Source organism: Panthera pardus, unplaced genomic scaffold, assembly GCF_024362965.1.
Source record: "Panthera pardus isolate Hobbes unplaced genomic scaffold, ASM2436296v1 HiC_scaffold_25, whole genome shotgun sequence".
Lineage (NCBI taxonomy): Eukaryota > Metazoa > Chordata > Mammalia > Carnivora > Felidae > Panthera > Panthera pardus.
Genome location: NW_026526821.1, coordinates 78,810,212 through 78,826,903, shown reverse-complemented (window position 1 = coordinate 78,826,903; position 16,692 = coordinate 78,810,212). Strand labels below are relative to the sequence as shown.

Genomic DNA, 16,692 nt, shown 5'->3' with positions numbered 1-16,692 from the left:
AGATCTACTAGGTTATACGGTAATTCTCTAATTTTTTGAGTTATTGCCAAACTTTACTACAGCAACTGCAGTGTTTTACATTCAACCCATAGTACAGGGAGAGTCCCATTTCTCCCTATCTTTGCCAACACTTGTTATTTGTCCTAAAATTTTTTTTAGTCCTCCTAGGAGGTGTGAGGTAATATCTCACTGTGGTTTTAATTTGTACTTTTTTGCATTTCCTAATGACTAATGACTTTGAGCATCCTTTTGTATGCTTATTGACCTTTTGTATATCTTTTTTGAAAAAATGTGTATTCAAGACCTTTGCCCATTTTGAATTGGGTTGCTTGGGAGATTTTAAAGTTTAGTAGTACTTATGGGGCATCTGGTGGCTCAGTTGGTTAAGCATCTGATTTCAGCTCAGTTCATGATCTGACCTGATAGTTTGTGAGTTCAGGCTTTGCATTGGGTTCTCTTCTGTCAGCACAGAGCCTACTTTAGATACCCTCTTCCCCTCTCTGTCTGCCCCATTAAAAAAATAATAATAACAGCAGTACTTTTTACATTCTGGATATTAATCCCTTATCAGATATATAATTTACATATAATGTCTCCAACTCTACGAGTTTTCTTTTGCTTTCTTTAAAGTATCCTTAAATTTGGGGGCACCTGCGCACTCAATCAGTAGAGCATAATCTCAGGAGTCATGAGATCAGACCCTATGTTGGGCGTAGAGCTTACTTTAAAAAAATAAATAGGGGTACCTGTGTGGTTTGGTTGGTTAAGCATCTGACTTTGACTCAGGTCATGATCAGGTTCATGAGTTTGAGCCCCACATTGTGCTCTGTGCTGACAGCTTGGAGCCTGGAGGCTGCTTTGGATTATGTGTCTTCCTCTTTCTCTGACCTTCCCCTGTGTGTGTGCGCGCGCTTTCTCAAAAATAAATAATAAAAACACTAAAAAATTTTTAAAAAATAAAGTATCCTTAGATGCACGAAAACTTAATTTTGATGGATTTCAGTTTATTTACTTTTTTGGTTATCTGTTTTTTTGGTGTCCTAATGATGAAACCATTGGCGAATCTAGTGTTGTGAAGATTCTCCCCAGTGTTTTCTTAGTGTTGTATTGTGTATTTATCTCCTGAGTTTAGGTCTTTGATCAATTTTGGGTTGATTTTTGTGTATGGTGTAAGGTAAATATATATCTTCATTTTTCAATTTGTGAATATCCAGTTTTCCCAGCACCTTTTGTTGAAAAGACTATCCTTTCTACATTGAATTGTCTTGTGAGTCTTGAAAATTAGTTGACGATTTATGTGAAAGTTTGTATCTAGGTGTTCTGTTCTATTCCATTGGTCTATATGCTAATACCATACTGTTCTAATTACTTTTATTTTCTTGTAGGTTTCACAGTTTTCTTTTTGAAAATTGTTTTGGCTTTTCACAACTCCTTGCAATTCCCTATGAATTTGAGGATTGACTTTTCCATTTCTGACCAAAAAGGCTCTTGGAATTTTGAAGGGATTGTATTGAATCTATATATCACTTTGGGTAGTATTTAACATCTTAACATGTTAAGTCTTCCTATCCATGAACATGGGATGTCTTTCCATTTATTTAAACTATAATTTCTTTCAGCAGTGTTTTGTAGTTTTCAGTATACAAGTCTTTTTCCTCTTTTATTAGATTCATTAAGTACAGTTGATCCTTGAGCAACATAGATTTGAATTGCCTGTGTCCACATACACATAGGTATTTTATTAAAAAAAAATTTTTTTTGACATTTATTTATTTTTGAGAGACAGAGTGTGCAGAGAGAGGGAGACACAGAATCTGAAGCAGGCTTCAGGCTCTGAGCTGTCAACACAGAGCCTGATGTGGGGCTTGAACCCATGAATTGGGAGATCATGACCTGAGCTGAAGTCGGACTCTTAAACTGACTGAGCTACCCAGGTGCCCCCACATAGGTCGTTTTGATCAGTACAGTATGGTGAATGTATTTTCTCTTATGATTTTCTTAACATTTATTTTAAGAATGTGGTATATATTATGTATAGCATACCAAATATGTGTTAATTGACTTTATGTTATTGATATTCTGGTTTATGTTGTTGGTTAGGCTTATGGTCAGCAGTAGGCTATTGATAGTTATGTTTCTGGGAGTCAGGGTTACACTCAGCTTTCTGACGACACGGGATCAGTACCCCCTATCTTCTTCGTTGTTCAAGGATCAATTGTATTTTATTCTTTGTATGCTATTGTAAATGGAATTGCTAGATTAAATTCTTTGTCAGATAATTCATTGCAAGTATATGGAAACAGCTTAATTTTGCTTGTTGATCTGTACTCCGTTACTTTGTCTATTTGATTTTTAGCTCTACTACCTTATATGTAGGAGTTTTTTTGCATATAGGATTGTGTCATTTTTGAATAGTTTTACATCTTCCTTTCCAATTTGGATGTATTCAGTTTTATGGGGTGGAGTCCAGTAACTGGCTAGAAGTTTGGTATAGTGTTAAAACACAGCGGTAAATAATGTGCATCCTTATCTTGTTCCTGATCCTATGTGAAAATGAGTCATTTATCATTGAGTATGCAGTTAGCTGTGGGGTTTTCATAAATATCCTTTATCATGTTGAGTTTATCCTCTGAGTGTTCTGAGAGTTTTTATCATTTAAGGATGTTGGATTTTGTCATTCTTTCTTTGTCAGTTAAGATGACTATGTTGCTTTTTTTCCGTTGGCTAACATGATATGTACAGTAATCGATACTCTTTTTGAACCACACTTGAATTCCTGAGATAAATCTCACTTGGGCATAGTGAATAATCCTTTTGGTATGCTCTTTGATTTGATTTCCTAATAGTTTCTGGAGGACTTTCTGTCATTTATGAGGTACTGCTTAGTAATTTTTTGTTCTTATGAAGACCTATAAGGCTTCATAGAATGATATAAGAAGTGTTTCCTTCTCAGAGCCACCTGGTTGACTCAGTCAGTTAAGCGTTCAACTTCGGCTCAGGTCACAGTCTTGAGGTCCGTGAGTTCGAGCCCCACGTTGTGCTCTGTGTTGACAGCTCAGAGCCTGGAGCCTTCTTGGGATTCTGTGTCTCCCCCTCTCTCTGTCTCTCCCCCACTTGTGCACGTTCTCTCTCTCTCTCTCTCACTCTCTCTCTCTCAAAAGTAAATAAACATTAAAAAAATAAGTATTTTCTTCTCCAATTTTATTGGGAGCGTTTGAGGAAATATTGATGTTAATTTTTTATGAAATGTTTGTTAGAATTCTTTGTTTAAGCCATGCATTTTAGTACTTTTTTTCATTGGGAGGTTTTTGATTACTGATTCAATGTCTCTTTTTTTTTTTTTTTTTGATTCAATTTCTTTTTATTTCTTCTTGAGTTAATGTAGGTAGTTTGCAAGGAATTCCTCCCTATCTTCTAGGTTATCTAATTTTTTAGTGTACTGTTGTTCATAGTATTAAGTTTGATAGTAATATCCCATTTGAATTTGTCGATTTAGCTATTTATATCTTTTTTTTTCAGTCTAGCTAAACATTTGAGAATCTTTTAGAAGAACCAACTATTGGTTTTGTTAATTTTCTGTTGTTTTTCTAATCTGTATGTCTATTTTATTTCTGTGCTTTTAGCTTTGGGTTATAAGGTATGGTTATAAGGTAATGTTATTATAAAAATATAATGTTTATACTATATTGCTGTAACCTGGACCTTTTATTAATAAATTACATCACTCTTTATTAATCTTTTTTAAAAAAGACCTAATTGTAGGAAAAAGAAAACTTCATAAATTTATCCTCTGCACCATTTTTAAGTTCTAATACATTCATATTGTTATGTAACAGATCTCTAAAACGTTTTCATCTTCCGAAACTGAAAATCTGATTTCATTGAACAAACATAAGGGTGTCATGCTGGCAGATCATGTGACTCTTGATCTTGGGGTCTTGAGTTTGAGACCCTTGTTGGGCATACAGTTTATTTAAAAACAAAACAAAACATTAAATCATTGAGCAACAAATCCTTTATTCTCCTTACAGCTCCTGGTAGCCACCATTCTACTGTTTCTATCGTTTTGACTACTCTGTATATTTCACATTAGTGGAATCTAATAGTATTTGTCCTTTTGTGACTGGCTTACTTCACTCAGCATAATGTTCTCATGGTGACCCATATCATAGCATGTGACAGGATTTCCTTTCTTGTAAGTTTGAATTATATTCCATTTTATGTATATGCCACAATTGTTTATTGATAGACATTTACTTTGCTTTTATCTTTTGACTGTTGTGAATGAATAATGTACAGTGTAAAATTAATATAGGTGTACAAATCCCTTCAAAATCCTGCTTTTAATTATTTTGGATGTATACCCAGAAGTGAGATTGTTGGGTCATATGGTAATTCCATTTTTTCTAGTAACCTTTAAAAAATTTAGAGTCTATCTTATTTGATTTCAGCATAGTCAGCCCAGTTCTCTTTTGCTTAATATTTGCACAGAATATCTTTTTACATCCTTTATCTTTTATCCTGTTTGTGTCTTTGGATATAAAGTGTGTCTCTCGTAGACCACATACAGTTGTGCCATGTTTTTAAAATCCATTCTAGCACTCTCTGTCTTTGATTGCAGAGTTTATACCATTTACATTAAAGTAATTATTCAAAGAGTGAATATACTTATGCCTTTTTTCTGTTTTTGTCTATATGTCTTAACAGTGTTTTTGTCTATCATTTCTGTTACACCCTTTTGTTGGTGTTGTTCCTAGTTGATTTTTTGTAGTGTTTGATTCTCATTTCCTTTTTCTTTAAAAAGATTCTGTAGATATTGTATTTGGTGTGGAAATTACAATTAACATCTTGAGATTCTTATAATCTAATTTGAATTTGTCAAATATTACACAAAATTTTGCTTGTATATAGCTCCTTTTCCCTCATTTTTATTATTGATATGACAACTTTCAACTTAATACATTGTGTGTACAGTTATTTACATTAGCAATAATTGTTTTTGCATTTCTTTTTTAAATCCTATAGCAAATAAAAGGTGGAGTTAGAAATGAAAACAATAGTAGCTTTTAATTTTCCTGTGTATTTTTCAGAGGTCTTAATTTCTTCACTGTTTAGCTTGTTTTCATTTCATTGTAAAGGACTTCCTTTAGGTTTTCTGGCAAGGCAGGTCTAGTTGTAGTGAACTCCTTTATTTTTGTTTATCCGGGAATGTACTAATTACTTTCTCATAAAGATAGTTTTGCCAGTTATAGAATTCTCCATTGAAAGTTTTTTCTTTTAGCTTTTGAGTATATCATCCCACTTTCTCTGGTTTCCAATCTTCTAATGAGAAGATTAGGTACTTGCTGATACTCTTATTGACTGTCCCTTATATGTGGTACATTGTTTATCTCTGTTTTCAGGATTATTTTACTGTCTTTGACTGTTGACAGTTTGATTATGATAAGTCTTGCTCTAGGTTTCTTTGAGTTTACCCTACTTGGATGTGTTGAACTCCTTGGATTTGTAGATTCATGTTTTTCTATTAAATTTGGAGGTTTTCAGCCATTGTTTCTTCAAATATACTTTAGTCCTTTCTCTTCTGGGATTCCCATAATGAGTATGTTGGTAGGTTGTGGTTCTCACAGGTCCCTTAGGATCTATTTACATTTCTTTATTTTTTTTATTTCCTTTATTTTATTCCTTAAACTCAGCAATTTCAGTTTCATGACCTGAGCAGAAATCAAGAGTGGGATGCTTAACTGACTGAGCCACCCAAGTGTCCCTAGTTCTTTATATATTATGGATACTAACTTTTATGAGATAGGTCATTTGCAAATATCTTCTCCCTTCTGAAGGTTGCCTTTTAGTTTTGCTAATTGTTTCCTTGACCGAGCAGAAGCTTTTTATTTTGATGAAGTCCCAATAGTTTGTTTTTGCTTTTGCTTCCCTTGCTTCAGGAGACATAATTTAGAAAGAAGTTGCTATGGCTGACAGCAGATGAGATTACTGCCTGTGTTCTCTAGGATTTTAATGATTTCATGTCTCACATTTAGGTCTTTCATCCATTTTGAATTTATTTTTGTGTAAGGCATAATAAAGTCATGGACAAAAACCAGCAAGCTAAAGAAGAATTACATATTACTGTCCCCACAGCTATTTGACATAGGGGCATGGAGTGGGGAATGGGTAGCTGCTATCACACTGCAGGTTGAAATATGCCATTATTAACCACAATTTACTGGCTAGCCTTTCCCCTTGGAAGTGTGTCAGTGTGAAGGTTCAGACTGACTCCAGAGTTTCAGAGTGGTTGCATCAGACAGTTCTGTCTATATAACTGCTGTCAAGATGCAGACAGGGATCCCTGGCACTTTCTGCTTTACCATCTTTCCTGACTCCTTTTCCTCTTTTTACTTTGTGATAACTAATGAAGAAGAGTATGAACTGACTTCACACTGCAATCTTTTTAAGCTGTGTAATTTTAATATTTTTTTGTCTTTACTTTCTGAATTTGTTTTCATGATGTACACCTCTAAAAGAGCCTTCTATTTAAAAAAAAATCTTTTTAACGTTTATTTTTGAGAGAGAGACCAAGCATAAGCAGGGGAGGGGCAAAGAGAGAAGGCTACAGAATCCCTAGCAGGCTCCACACTGTCAGTACAGGGCCACCCCTCAAAGGGCCTTATATATTTATAGGATTACAGGATTACGTAATTATCTTTCAAGGGTTTTGTCACTAAAAGATAACCAGTAAAGTATTTGATTATGAAATTTGAGTCTATTATGGAAGTAACATTTTCTGAATGATCAAAGTGGCAGCAAGTCAGAAAGTTATTTTTTACTATGTTTCGTTACATTTTAATTAGGAAAAGTATAATTATACTTACAAGACCTATAAAAGCAATAAACTTAAAATTTTTTTTTCTTTTACTGCTTACATTTATTCTTGAGAGAGAGAGAGAGACAGAGGATGAGTGGGGGAAAGGCAGAGAGAGAGGGAGACACAGAATCCAAAGCAGGCTCCAGGCTCCAAGCTGTCAGCTCAGAGCACATCCAGGACTCAAACCCATGAACCCGAGATCATGACCTGAGCTGAAGTCGGACATTCAACCGACTGAGCCACCCAGGCACCCCTAAAAGCAGTAAACTTTTAATTGATTATTTACTTATCCTTCATATCAAATGATATAAATAGTGTAGCTTATAGAAAGTCACCCCAATGTGGAGGAATTACTCCAAAGTTATTTTACTACTTTTATTTTGTCTTCTGGTTCAGATTCTGTTGTGCATATATATCCTGATAGGGGAGATAGCATAAAAAAGTTCATATGTTTTATGCCTGAACAATATAAAAGTCAGTATTTTAGAATAGAAAAACATATATTTTCTGATGGAATTTTTATGTATAGAAAGTAAGTTGGATCCCTGAGATTTTTACTTTTGGAACCTTCAAATTGGGAATTACTGGCTTGCTCTTATTTGTTGCATATCTTGAATTTGCACTTTGCAGCTTGATGGCTTATTTTAAGGTGAAGATACTTATTTTACACGATATTGTAGTATTTAATGTTACACTTTCATTTATTATTCTGTTTAGTATAAGGAGATTTTGTGTTTCTTGGTTTATTTCTATGTAGACGTTTATTTTAAGTGAGTTTCTATTATGTACTCTAGTAAAATGAACATCGTATACTTTTTTTTTTTAAGAGAGAGAGACATATCGTGAGCGGGGGAGGGGCAGAGAGAGGGTGACACAGAATCCAAAGCAGGCTCCAGGCTCTAAGCTGTCAGCACAGCGTCTGATGCGGGGCTTGAACTCAGGAGCTGTGAGATCATGACCTGAGCCAAAGTCGGACGTTTAACTGACTGAGCCACCCAGGCGCCCTGAATACTTTTTTTTTAAATGTTTGTTTATGTTTGAGAGAGAGACATTGTGTGAGTGGAGGAGGGGCAGAGGGTGGAGGAGACACAGAATCCAAAGTAGGCTCCAGGCTCTGAGCTGTAAGCACAGACCCTGACTTGGGGCTCGAACCCATGAGCCATGAGATCATGACCTGAGCCAAAGTCAGATGCTTAATCAACTGAACCACCCAGGCGTACCTGTATGAATACTTTATAACCATTTAATATGAAAAATATGTTACACTTAGAATAGTTAATTTGGATTTCTCTTCTGTTTGCAATTTATTTTATTTGCAACTACTTACATTTTAATACACTAATTTGTTTATATTTTAATGATCTATATTATAAATTTAATTGGAATCCTCTTTATACTTGGATTCCAGAAATTTTTTTTATTGTGTGCTTCCCTCTTGTGGCTGGAAAATTAAGCTTTGGTTTTTTTAGATAAGATAAAGCTCTGCTTCAGTGGAATTTTATTTTCATAATGTTATGTACTGCCATTTATGATACATGATAATGAATATTTTCCCAACATATTAGAAAATATTGTTCCAACTGCTTTCTTGACTTTTAAACTAGAAGTTTTCTGTAGAACTTTTTGGTATCAGGTTGTTTATTAATGTAGTATAATTTGATTATTGTCTCTACCTTTATTTTATAGTTGAAACATTGTAGTCGGTATATACATGACTTATTTCCTTCACTCATCAAGAATTTGGATCCAGTGCCACTTAGACATCTCCTTAATCTGGTCTCAGCTCTTGAGCCAAGTGTTCATACTGAACAGGTAATATATTTAAAGCATTACGTAATGGTGGGTGTTTTTTTTTTTAATATAAAATTTGTTTGTGATGCAGATAATTGGTAGGTTTTTAATGTTCACGTTTCATTTAGGCAAAAGAATATTAAATTTGTTATGAAACGCTAATTTCAACCTCTCTCTTTTTTTGAAAGACCCTATACTTGGCGTCGATGTTAATTAAAGCATTATGGAACAATGCACTAGCAGCTAAGGCTCAGCTGTCTAAACAGAGTTCTTTTGCATCATTATTAAATACTAATCTTCCCATTGGAAATAAGAAAGGTTAGTAAAGTGTGATGTATTTTTTAAAGTAATATTTCTCCATAATTCAAACTTGAAGCAGTTTCTTCTCAGTATTAACTTCAAAATAAGTTTGAGATGGGAGGTAGGGTATTTGTTAAAGGGCTAATAAATAGTGGTTAGCTAATATTTTTGGTTTACTCTTCAAGTAAAGAACAGTAATGAAGTTGTAGTAGTTATTGGATATTCTCTCATTAGTTCTTCCCATGGGGTGGGGGGAAACCATTTCCTAATAGCTTTGGAGCTTTTGGTTAGAAAACAAACAACATACTTTGTTTTAGAAACAATTTAAAAAAAAATTTTTTTTTTAACGTTTTATTTATTTTTGAGACAGGGAGAGACAGAGCATGAACAGGGGAGGGGCAGAGAGAGGGAGACACAGAATGTGAAACAGGCTCCAGGCTCTGAGCTGTCAGCACAGAGTCCGACGCGGGGCTCGAACTCACGGACCACGAGATCATGACCTGAGCCGAAGTCGGCCGCTTAACCGACTGAGCCACCCAGGCGCCCCTTAGAAACAATTTTTATAGCAGATCATAGTGGTACAATTCTCTGTGTTTTCTAATTCAAAAGTTGTCTCACTTCAGGTATTTTATGGGTTTTACGGAAAGCTTTCCAGAGCTTTCTAAAACTTTATCAACTTTACCCCATTTTTTGGTCTCCTGACATCATATAACTATGTTTTTATTAAGGATTTTCCATTCAGGCACACACAACTACTATTGTCGGTGTTAGGGACTTTATTATTTCAGGTTTCTCTGCCTGTATTTTGTTGATTTTGTAATAATAATCAGAGCAGTTGATAATCTTCCAGAGAAGATCAGTCACTTAGAATATTTCCCTCCTGTTTTTTCCTTTTCCTTCAGAGGAAGAAGAGCTCAGAAGAGCAGCCCCATCACCTTGTAAGTTGAGTCTTAGAAATGCATGGCAAGATGACTTGTAGTTTTGTTTTCATGATCACATAGAATTCATTTTATGTAATATATTTGTATCAGGGCTATAAAGTTTTTTTGAGTAGATATGAACACTTAACTGGCTATCCACCCTATTTTCAATTGAAATCATCTATGTCCTCTTGAGAGATAATTAATGAATGTTAACATATTTCCAGATTATATTTTTTGGCTATTTAGCACAAAGGTTTTATAAATGGAAGAATCAAAGGATTGTGTCATTCTCATAAATTCCCATGTTAATACAAATTAAGAGTAACAATGTAAAATCTGTTTAATATAGGGTCACCTGCTGCTAGTCCTCAAAGCAGTGATAACAGTGATACACATCAAAGTGGAGGCAGTGACATTGAAATGGATGAGCAACTTATTAATAGAACGAAACATGTCCAACAACGACTTTCAGACACAGAGGTATGAAAACAGTTTTCCCCCCACTTTAACAAGATTTTTGGATTTTGGGGATTTTATCATGTTTATCCTTTGAACTGGAAATATAAACATAGTCCATGTTCAGGCCTCTTCTGTAAGTAGTTATTGTTAAGGTTCTTTAAATTTTGTGTGTTTTAATTCTATTGTATATTTTTTAGAGGAGTCTGTCATGATTACAGCAGACTCTCTTTTTTTTTTTTTTTTTAAAGGGAAGTTTGTTTTACATTAACAGAGATGGGTGTGGGAGGAAAGTTAAAGTGTCACTTTGCAGACAGGGCTAATGTTTCTGCGGTGATGGGTTTGCACTTCATTTTTTTTATTTTAGAGAACATGTGCACTTGTGCAAGTGATTGGGGGAAGGACAGAGAGAGTCCATAGTGAGCCTGGAGCCCGACACCAGGTTTGATCCCACAACCCTGGGATCATTATCTGAGCTGAAATCAAGAGTTAGATGCTCAACTGACTGAGACACCCAGGTGCCCCTTGCGTCAACCTTTTAAAAAGTCAGGGTGTTCATGTCAGTTACTTTTTTCTTACTAGTTTAAATATTTATTTAAGTCTGTTTCTTTCTAAATCTAGGAATCTATGCAGGGAAGTTCTGATGAAACTGCCAACAGTGGTGAAGATGGAAGCAGTGGTCCTGGTAGCAGTAGTGGGCATAGCGATGGATCTAGCAATGAGGTGAATTCTAGCCATGCCAGCCAGTCCGCTGGGAGCCCTGGCAGTGAGGTACAGTCAGAAGACATTGCAGATATTGAAGCCCTTAAAGAAGAAGATGAAGATGATGATCATGGTCATAATCCTCCTAAAAGCAGTTGTGGTACAGATCTTCGGAACAGAAAGTTAGAAAGCCAAGCAGGCATTTGCTTAGGGGATTCCCAAGGCCCATCAGAAAGAAGTGGGACAAGCAATGGAACAGGAAAGGACCTGGTTTTTAACACTGATTCAATGCCTTCAGTAGATAATCGAATACGAATGCTAGATGCCTGTTCACACTCTGAAGATCGAGAACATGATATTTCAGGGGAAATGAATGCTGCTCATATAGCACAAGCATCTCAGGAATCTTGTATTACACGCACTGGGGACTTTCTTGGGGAGACTATTGGGAATGAATTATTTAATTGTCGGCAGTTTATTGGTCCACAGCATCACCACCACCACCACCACCATCATCATCACCACCATGATGGGTAAGTCTCCTTAAAAATAGATTGTATTGTGGTGCTTGGCTGGCTCAGTTCATAGAGCATGCGCCTCTTGATCTTGGGGTTGTGAATTTGAGCCCCATATTGGGTGTAGAGATTACTTAAAAAATAAATGTTTACCAAAAAAAGTCTATTTCCTTTAGGGAACCAATTACAGCTTGTGTTTATTGAATTGCAGTATATTCTAGATTAGTGCAAGTAAGAATATAATGTAAATTCAAAAGCATGCTGTAAGTATATAATTGTTAATTTGCTTCTGGGCACATTTTAAAAAGCAAAATGGAATAGGTGACATTAATTTTAATTATGAGTTTTATTTAAAGCAGTAATATCTAAAATGTCTATATGTAATCAGTAAAAAAACAAAGATATTTTTCTTTCTTTTGTAATAAGGCTTCAATATTCTGTGTATGTTTTATATTTACAGCGCATTTCTGTTTAGATCAGCAACTTTTCAATGTGTGCAGTGACCATAGTGGCTAGTTGCTATCATATTGGACAACACAGATCTAGATCTTTATCTCCTTGTAATAATTACCTTAAAGCAGTTATAAGATTGCTTGTGGAAACTCCATTAAATTGTGATCATTAAAAGGAAATTTTACATGCATCTTAATTTTAGGGTATGAATAAGGATAAAGCTTTTTGAGTATTTGTGAAATACATTTGTGGTAATTAAAAGTAAGTGATTCTGTCACTAGGTGTTATTGGGGAAAGTACTTAATTTTTGTGTCAGTCATTTTCTCATCTATAAAATAGGAACATTAGTACTTACCTCTTGGGTTTTTTTTTTTTTAATTTTTTTTTTTTCAACGTTTTTTATTTATTTTTGGGACAGAGAGAGACAGAGCATGAACGGGGGAGGGGCAGAGAGAGAGGGAGACACAGAATCGGAAACAGGCTCCAGGCTCCGAGCCATCAGCCCAGAGCCTGACGCGGGGCTCGAACTCACGGACCGCGAGATCGTGACCTGGCTGAAGTCGGACGCTTAACCGACTGCGCCAACCAGGCGCCCCACCTCTTGGGTTTTAATGTGAACATTTTATGGGCCGATGTACTTGGTACATAATAGATCTCAATATGTGTTAGCTCCTGTTTATTACCGTCATATAAGTAGTAAATTTTAATTGACAATAAAATACAAATATGTGGTTTATCAGTATTAGTTTTCTTAACACTTGGCAGTGTGTCAGGACTTTCAGAATTCAGTGTGGTTGTTTGGGAGAACTATATATCCATATATTTACTACTTTATTTTCTTTGCCTTTATTTCTTATTACTAATCCATATGAATTTAAGGTGATGTCTCTCAATCTTGGCAGTATTGACATTTTGGATCAAATAATTCTGTGTTTTGAATTTGCAGCAGTGTGAATGTATTATAGGATGTTTAGCATCATCCTTAATCTCTATCTCTAGATGCCAGCAGCATCTCCCACCTTGTGATAACCAAAAATATCTCTAAACATTGCCCAGTGTCCCCCTGTAATTGAGAACCAGTGGTTTATAGTCTGACGTTTTACATTCAAAGTTCTTCCCAGGATAGCTTATAAGGAAGACAAAGCAATTAGTTTGTAAAACTGAGGTGAAATATATTCATTTTGGCACATTGCAGATCTTTTAGTTTTCATACCCACAACAATTCCCTACTTCACAAGACCTACAATTTTCATATTAGCACTTCCCATGTTCTCTGTGCAGGGTACCTCTTGTGAATCTCTAAATTAATCCTGACCATTTTTTCTTTGTGTTATTTTTTATCTTTTTTGTTTTCCATCCTTAAAGTACCCAGTATGGTATGTTTCAGAAGTAAATTGCTTACTAGGTATTGTTTTAATAGGAGTTTACATTGAATAAAAGTCTCCTGGTTAATAACCACATCTAGATTGCAGCCTTAAAATGAAGTATTTTCCTGGTTGTAATCTCATTCGATTTTGGAGTTGTACAGAGTTTCACATTGTGGTTTGAGTTCAGAAAATATGTAACAGTGAGTTTACAGATTTTCCGTAAAATTATCTTTGAGTTGGTTTTAGTGAAGTGTGTTGATGGGTCAGACAATATGTGGGTATTTTGTGTAATTAATTTAAAATTCTGACATAGTGGGGTTTTCAGTTTTTGAGACAATTTTTGTGTGTTTCACAACATGTGTTTTAACTTTGTGCTTTTCTCTGTGTTAATAGGCATATGGTTGATGATATGCTAAGTGCAGATGATGTCAGTTGCAGTAGCTCCCAGGTCAGTGCAAAATCAGAAAAAAATATGGCTGATTTTGATGGTGAAGAATCTGGGTGTGAAGAGGAACTAGTTCAGATTAATTCACATGCAGAGCTAACATCTCATCTCCAACAACATCTTCCCAATTTAGCATCTATTTACCATGAACATCTTAGTCAAGGTAAGATTTTGTAGTAAGTAAAATATTTACTTTCTTTAAAACAATTTATACTGATAAAAGGATTCAATATTTAATGTTATACTTGAATATTTTTGCCAAATCATATGTGTGTGGTTTGTTTTCTTTCCTAGGGAATGAAATTATTATGAATACTCCATCATGAATATAAAGGCTACATTTCTATCAAGAGATATTTAGCTAGGGAAGGAAATACATAATATATAAAATTATAGTCTTGTATGTTAGAAAATAAATGGCTGTATTAAATTTTGTATTTAGAAATCTAAGGAGCTAAAAGGAAATTACACAGGGTCATATGTTCTATGAGTCCATTTATGTAAAATGTCTAGCATAGTCTTTAGTGAGTAGAAAGTAGATTAATGGTTGCCTTGGGCTAGGGAGGGTTGGGAGGATATAAGAGTAGAGGTAACTGCTACAGGGCAAGGTGTTTCATCCGGAGTGATGGAAATGTTCACAAAATGATGGTTCTAATCATTTCAAATCATTCTTTAAAAAGTGATAGGAGGGGCGCCTAGGTGGCGCAGTTAAGCGTCCGACTTCAGCCAGGTCACAATCTCGCGGTCCGTGAGTTCGAGCCCCGCGTCAGGCTCTGGGCTGATGGCTCGGAGCCTGGAGCCTGTTTCCGATTCTGTGTCTCCCTCTCTCTCTGCCCCTCCCCCGTTCATGCTCTGTCTCTCTCTGTCCCAAAAATAAATAAAAAACGTTGAAAAAAAAAATTAAAAAAAAAAAAAAAGTGATAGGAAATGACCATACTTGGAAGAATGGAGGTTAGAGGAGGTTAAAGAATAATAGAAGAAAAAGGAAAGGGAGACAAATTAAGAGGGAAAAATAGTATTAGAATTAGCAGTTTAAAGGTTCAACTTCCTGAAACTAATGGAACATTGTAGAGTACACTTCAAAAGAAATAAAGTGCTATATACACTTAAAAAATTAAAATAGGGGCACCTGATCAGTCAGTTAAGTATCTAACTTCAGCTGAGGTCATGATCTTGTGGTTTGTGAGTTTGAGCCCCACATCAGGCTCTGCGTTGACAACTCAGAGCCTGGAGCCTGCTTCGTCTCTTTCTCTCTCTCTCAAAAAAAAATAAACATGAAAAAATTTTTTAAAAGTTAAAATAAAGGTCCAACCTCATGCTTTTTAAGGTACTATCAGCCCCTGCTAGCCTAGGAAATGGATTTTGGTGTACCAGTACAGACTGAGTAAACCTGATAGATAGGTTTATGTTAAAAAGCCATAATCAAATTTAGAGATATAACTTATGGACTTTGGCAACAGTTTAATTGATTTCAAATGTTACGTGTGCATGATGTAGATAAGGGTATCTTGACTTTTTTTTATTGTTGTGTTATTGTGGTTTTTTGAGAAATGAATAGATTAAGTAAGATTGAGGTCAGTTGAATTTGATACCATATTTACTAAATTTTCACCATTATTTTTATTCTATTTTCCTTTTACTCAGTATTGTACCTATTTTTTACTATATGAAGTTAGAAATTGAGCAGAATTATTATGTATATTAATGCTTTCTGAGTCTACCTTGTATAACTATTTAGTACTATGAAGAACTTTTCAACACAGTAACACAATTCAGTTTAAAAATAGGCAAAAAAAAAAAAAAAAGGTGGGGGGGGTCAACGGCTCAGTCAGTTAAGTGTCTGATTCATGATCTCAGCTCGGTCTTGCTCTCACAGTCATGAATTCAAGCCCCATGTTGGGCTCTGTACTAGGCGTGAAGCAAAAGATTTGAATAGTTAAAAGAAGATACAGAAATGTGGTCAATAAATACATGAAACTGATGCTTAATATCTCCAGTTACCTGGGAAATGCAAAAAATTACTACCACAATGCAGTACTACTATATACCTACTGTAATGGGTAAAATTAAAGACTAACGATACTAAATGACACTAACTTCTAGAGCAACTAGAACTCTCTGTTGCTGTTGAGGAGTATGAATTAATTCAGCTGATTTGGGACCTGTTACAACAGTTTCTTATCAAGTTGAACATGTATCTCTCCATATGACCCAGCAATTCCTATTCTGGTTTATTTACCCGAGAAATGAAAACATACGTACACAAAAAGATTGTACATTGAATGTTCATACCTGTTCCAGAATAATTTCAACTGGAATTAACTGGTATATTAACAAAATATGGTATATTTATACAAAGTAATACTACTCATTAATAAGAAGGAAAGAACTAATACATGCAACATAATGGGTAAATATCAACATTCTAAGCAAATGAAATTAAAAGGGTGTACTACATACTGAGTATCACTAAAAGCAATTCTGGAATGTTCAAAAGTACAGTAAAACCTTGGTTTGCAAGCATAATTCATTCCAGGAACATGCTTGTAATCCAACTCGTATATCAAAGCAGATTTCAGGAACCATTGGCTCAGTTGTGATCATGTGACATTTGGTGCCACATACTATTTGTGTTGCAAGTTAAAATTTATTAGAAATGTTTGCTCATCTTGTGGAACACATGCAGAACAAATTACTCACAATCCAAGGTTTTATAAATTAGTTTATAATGATTGAAATCTTCTTAATGATTACCTAAGGTTTGGTGGTAGAGAATGATTGTAAAAGGTCACAAGGGAACATTTTGGGGTGATAGGAATGTTCTATATCTTGATTATGTGTTTACATTACACTTTAATAAAATTAAGCTAAAAAAGAAATA

General features: G+C 35.0%; 1 protein-coding gene across 7 annotated transcripts in view; it reads left to right on the top strand.

Moving 5' to 3' along the window:
- Positions 1 to 16,692, top strand: part of USP34 (ubiquitin specific peptidase 34) — a 250,742-nt gene that overhangs the window by 100,229 nt on the left and 133,821 nt on the right. For 6 of the 7 annotated variants that reach the window (XM_019430890.2, XM_053890717.1, XM_019430961.2 and 3 more), the window contains exons 11-16: positions 8,546 to 8,671; positions 8,839 to 8,968; positions 9,853 to 9,888; positions 10,223 to 10,353; positions 10,951 to 11,564; positions 13,760 to 13,974. In XM_019430890.2, the coding sequence (XP_019286435.1) occupies positions 8,546 to 8,671; positions 8,839 to 8,968; positions 9,853 to 9,888; positions 10,223 to 10,353; positions 10,951 to 11,564; positions 13,760 to 13,974 (1,252 nt within the window). The remainder of the gene's footprint in view (positions 1 to 8,545; positions 8,672 to 8,838; positions 8,969 to 9,852; positions 9,889 to 10,222; positions 10,354 to 10,950; positions 11,565 to 13,759; positions 13,975 to 16,692) is intronic. The other variant, XM_053890716.1, reaches the window with a different exon arrangement.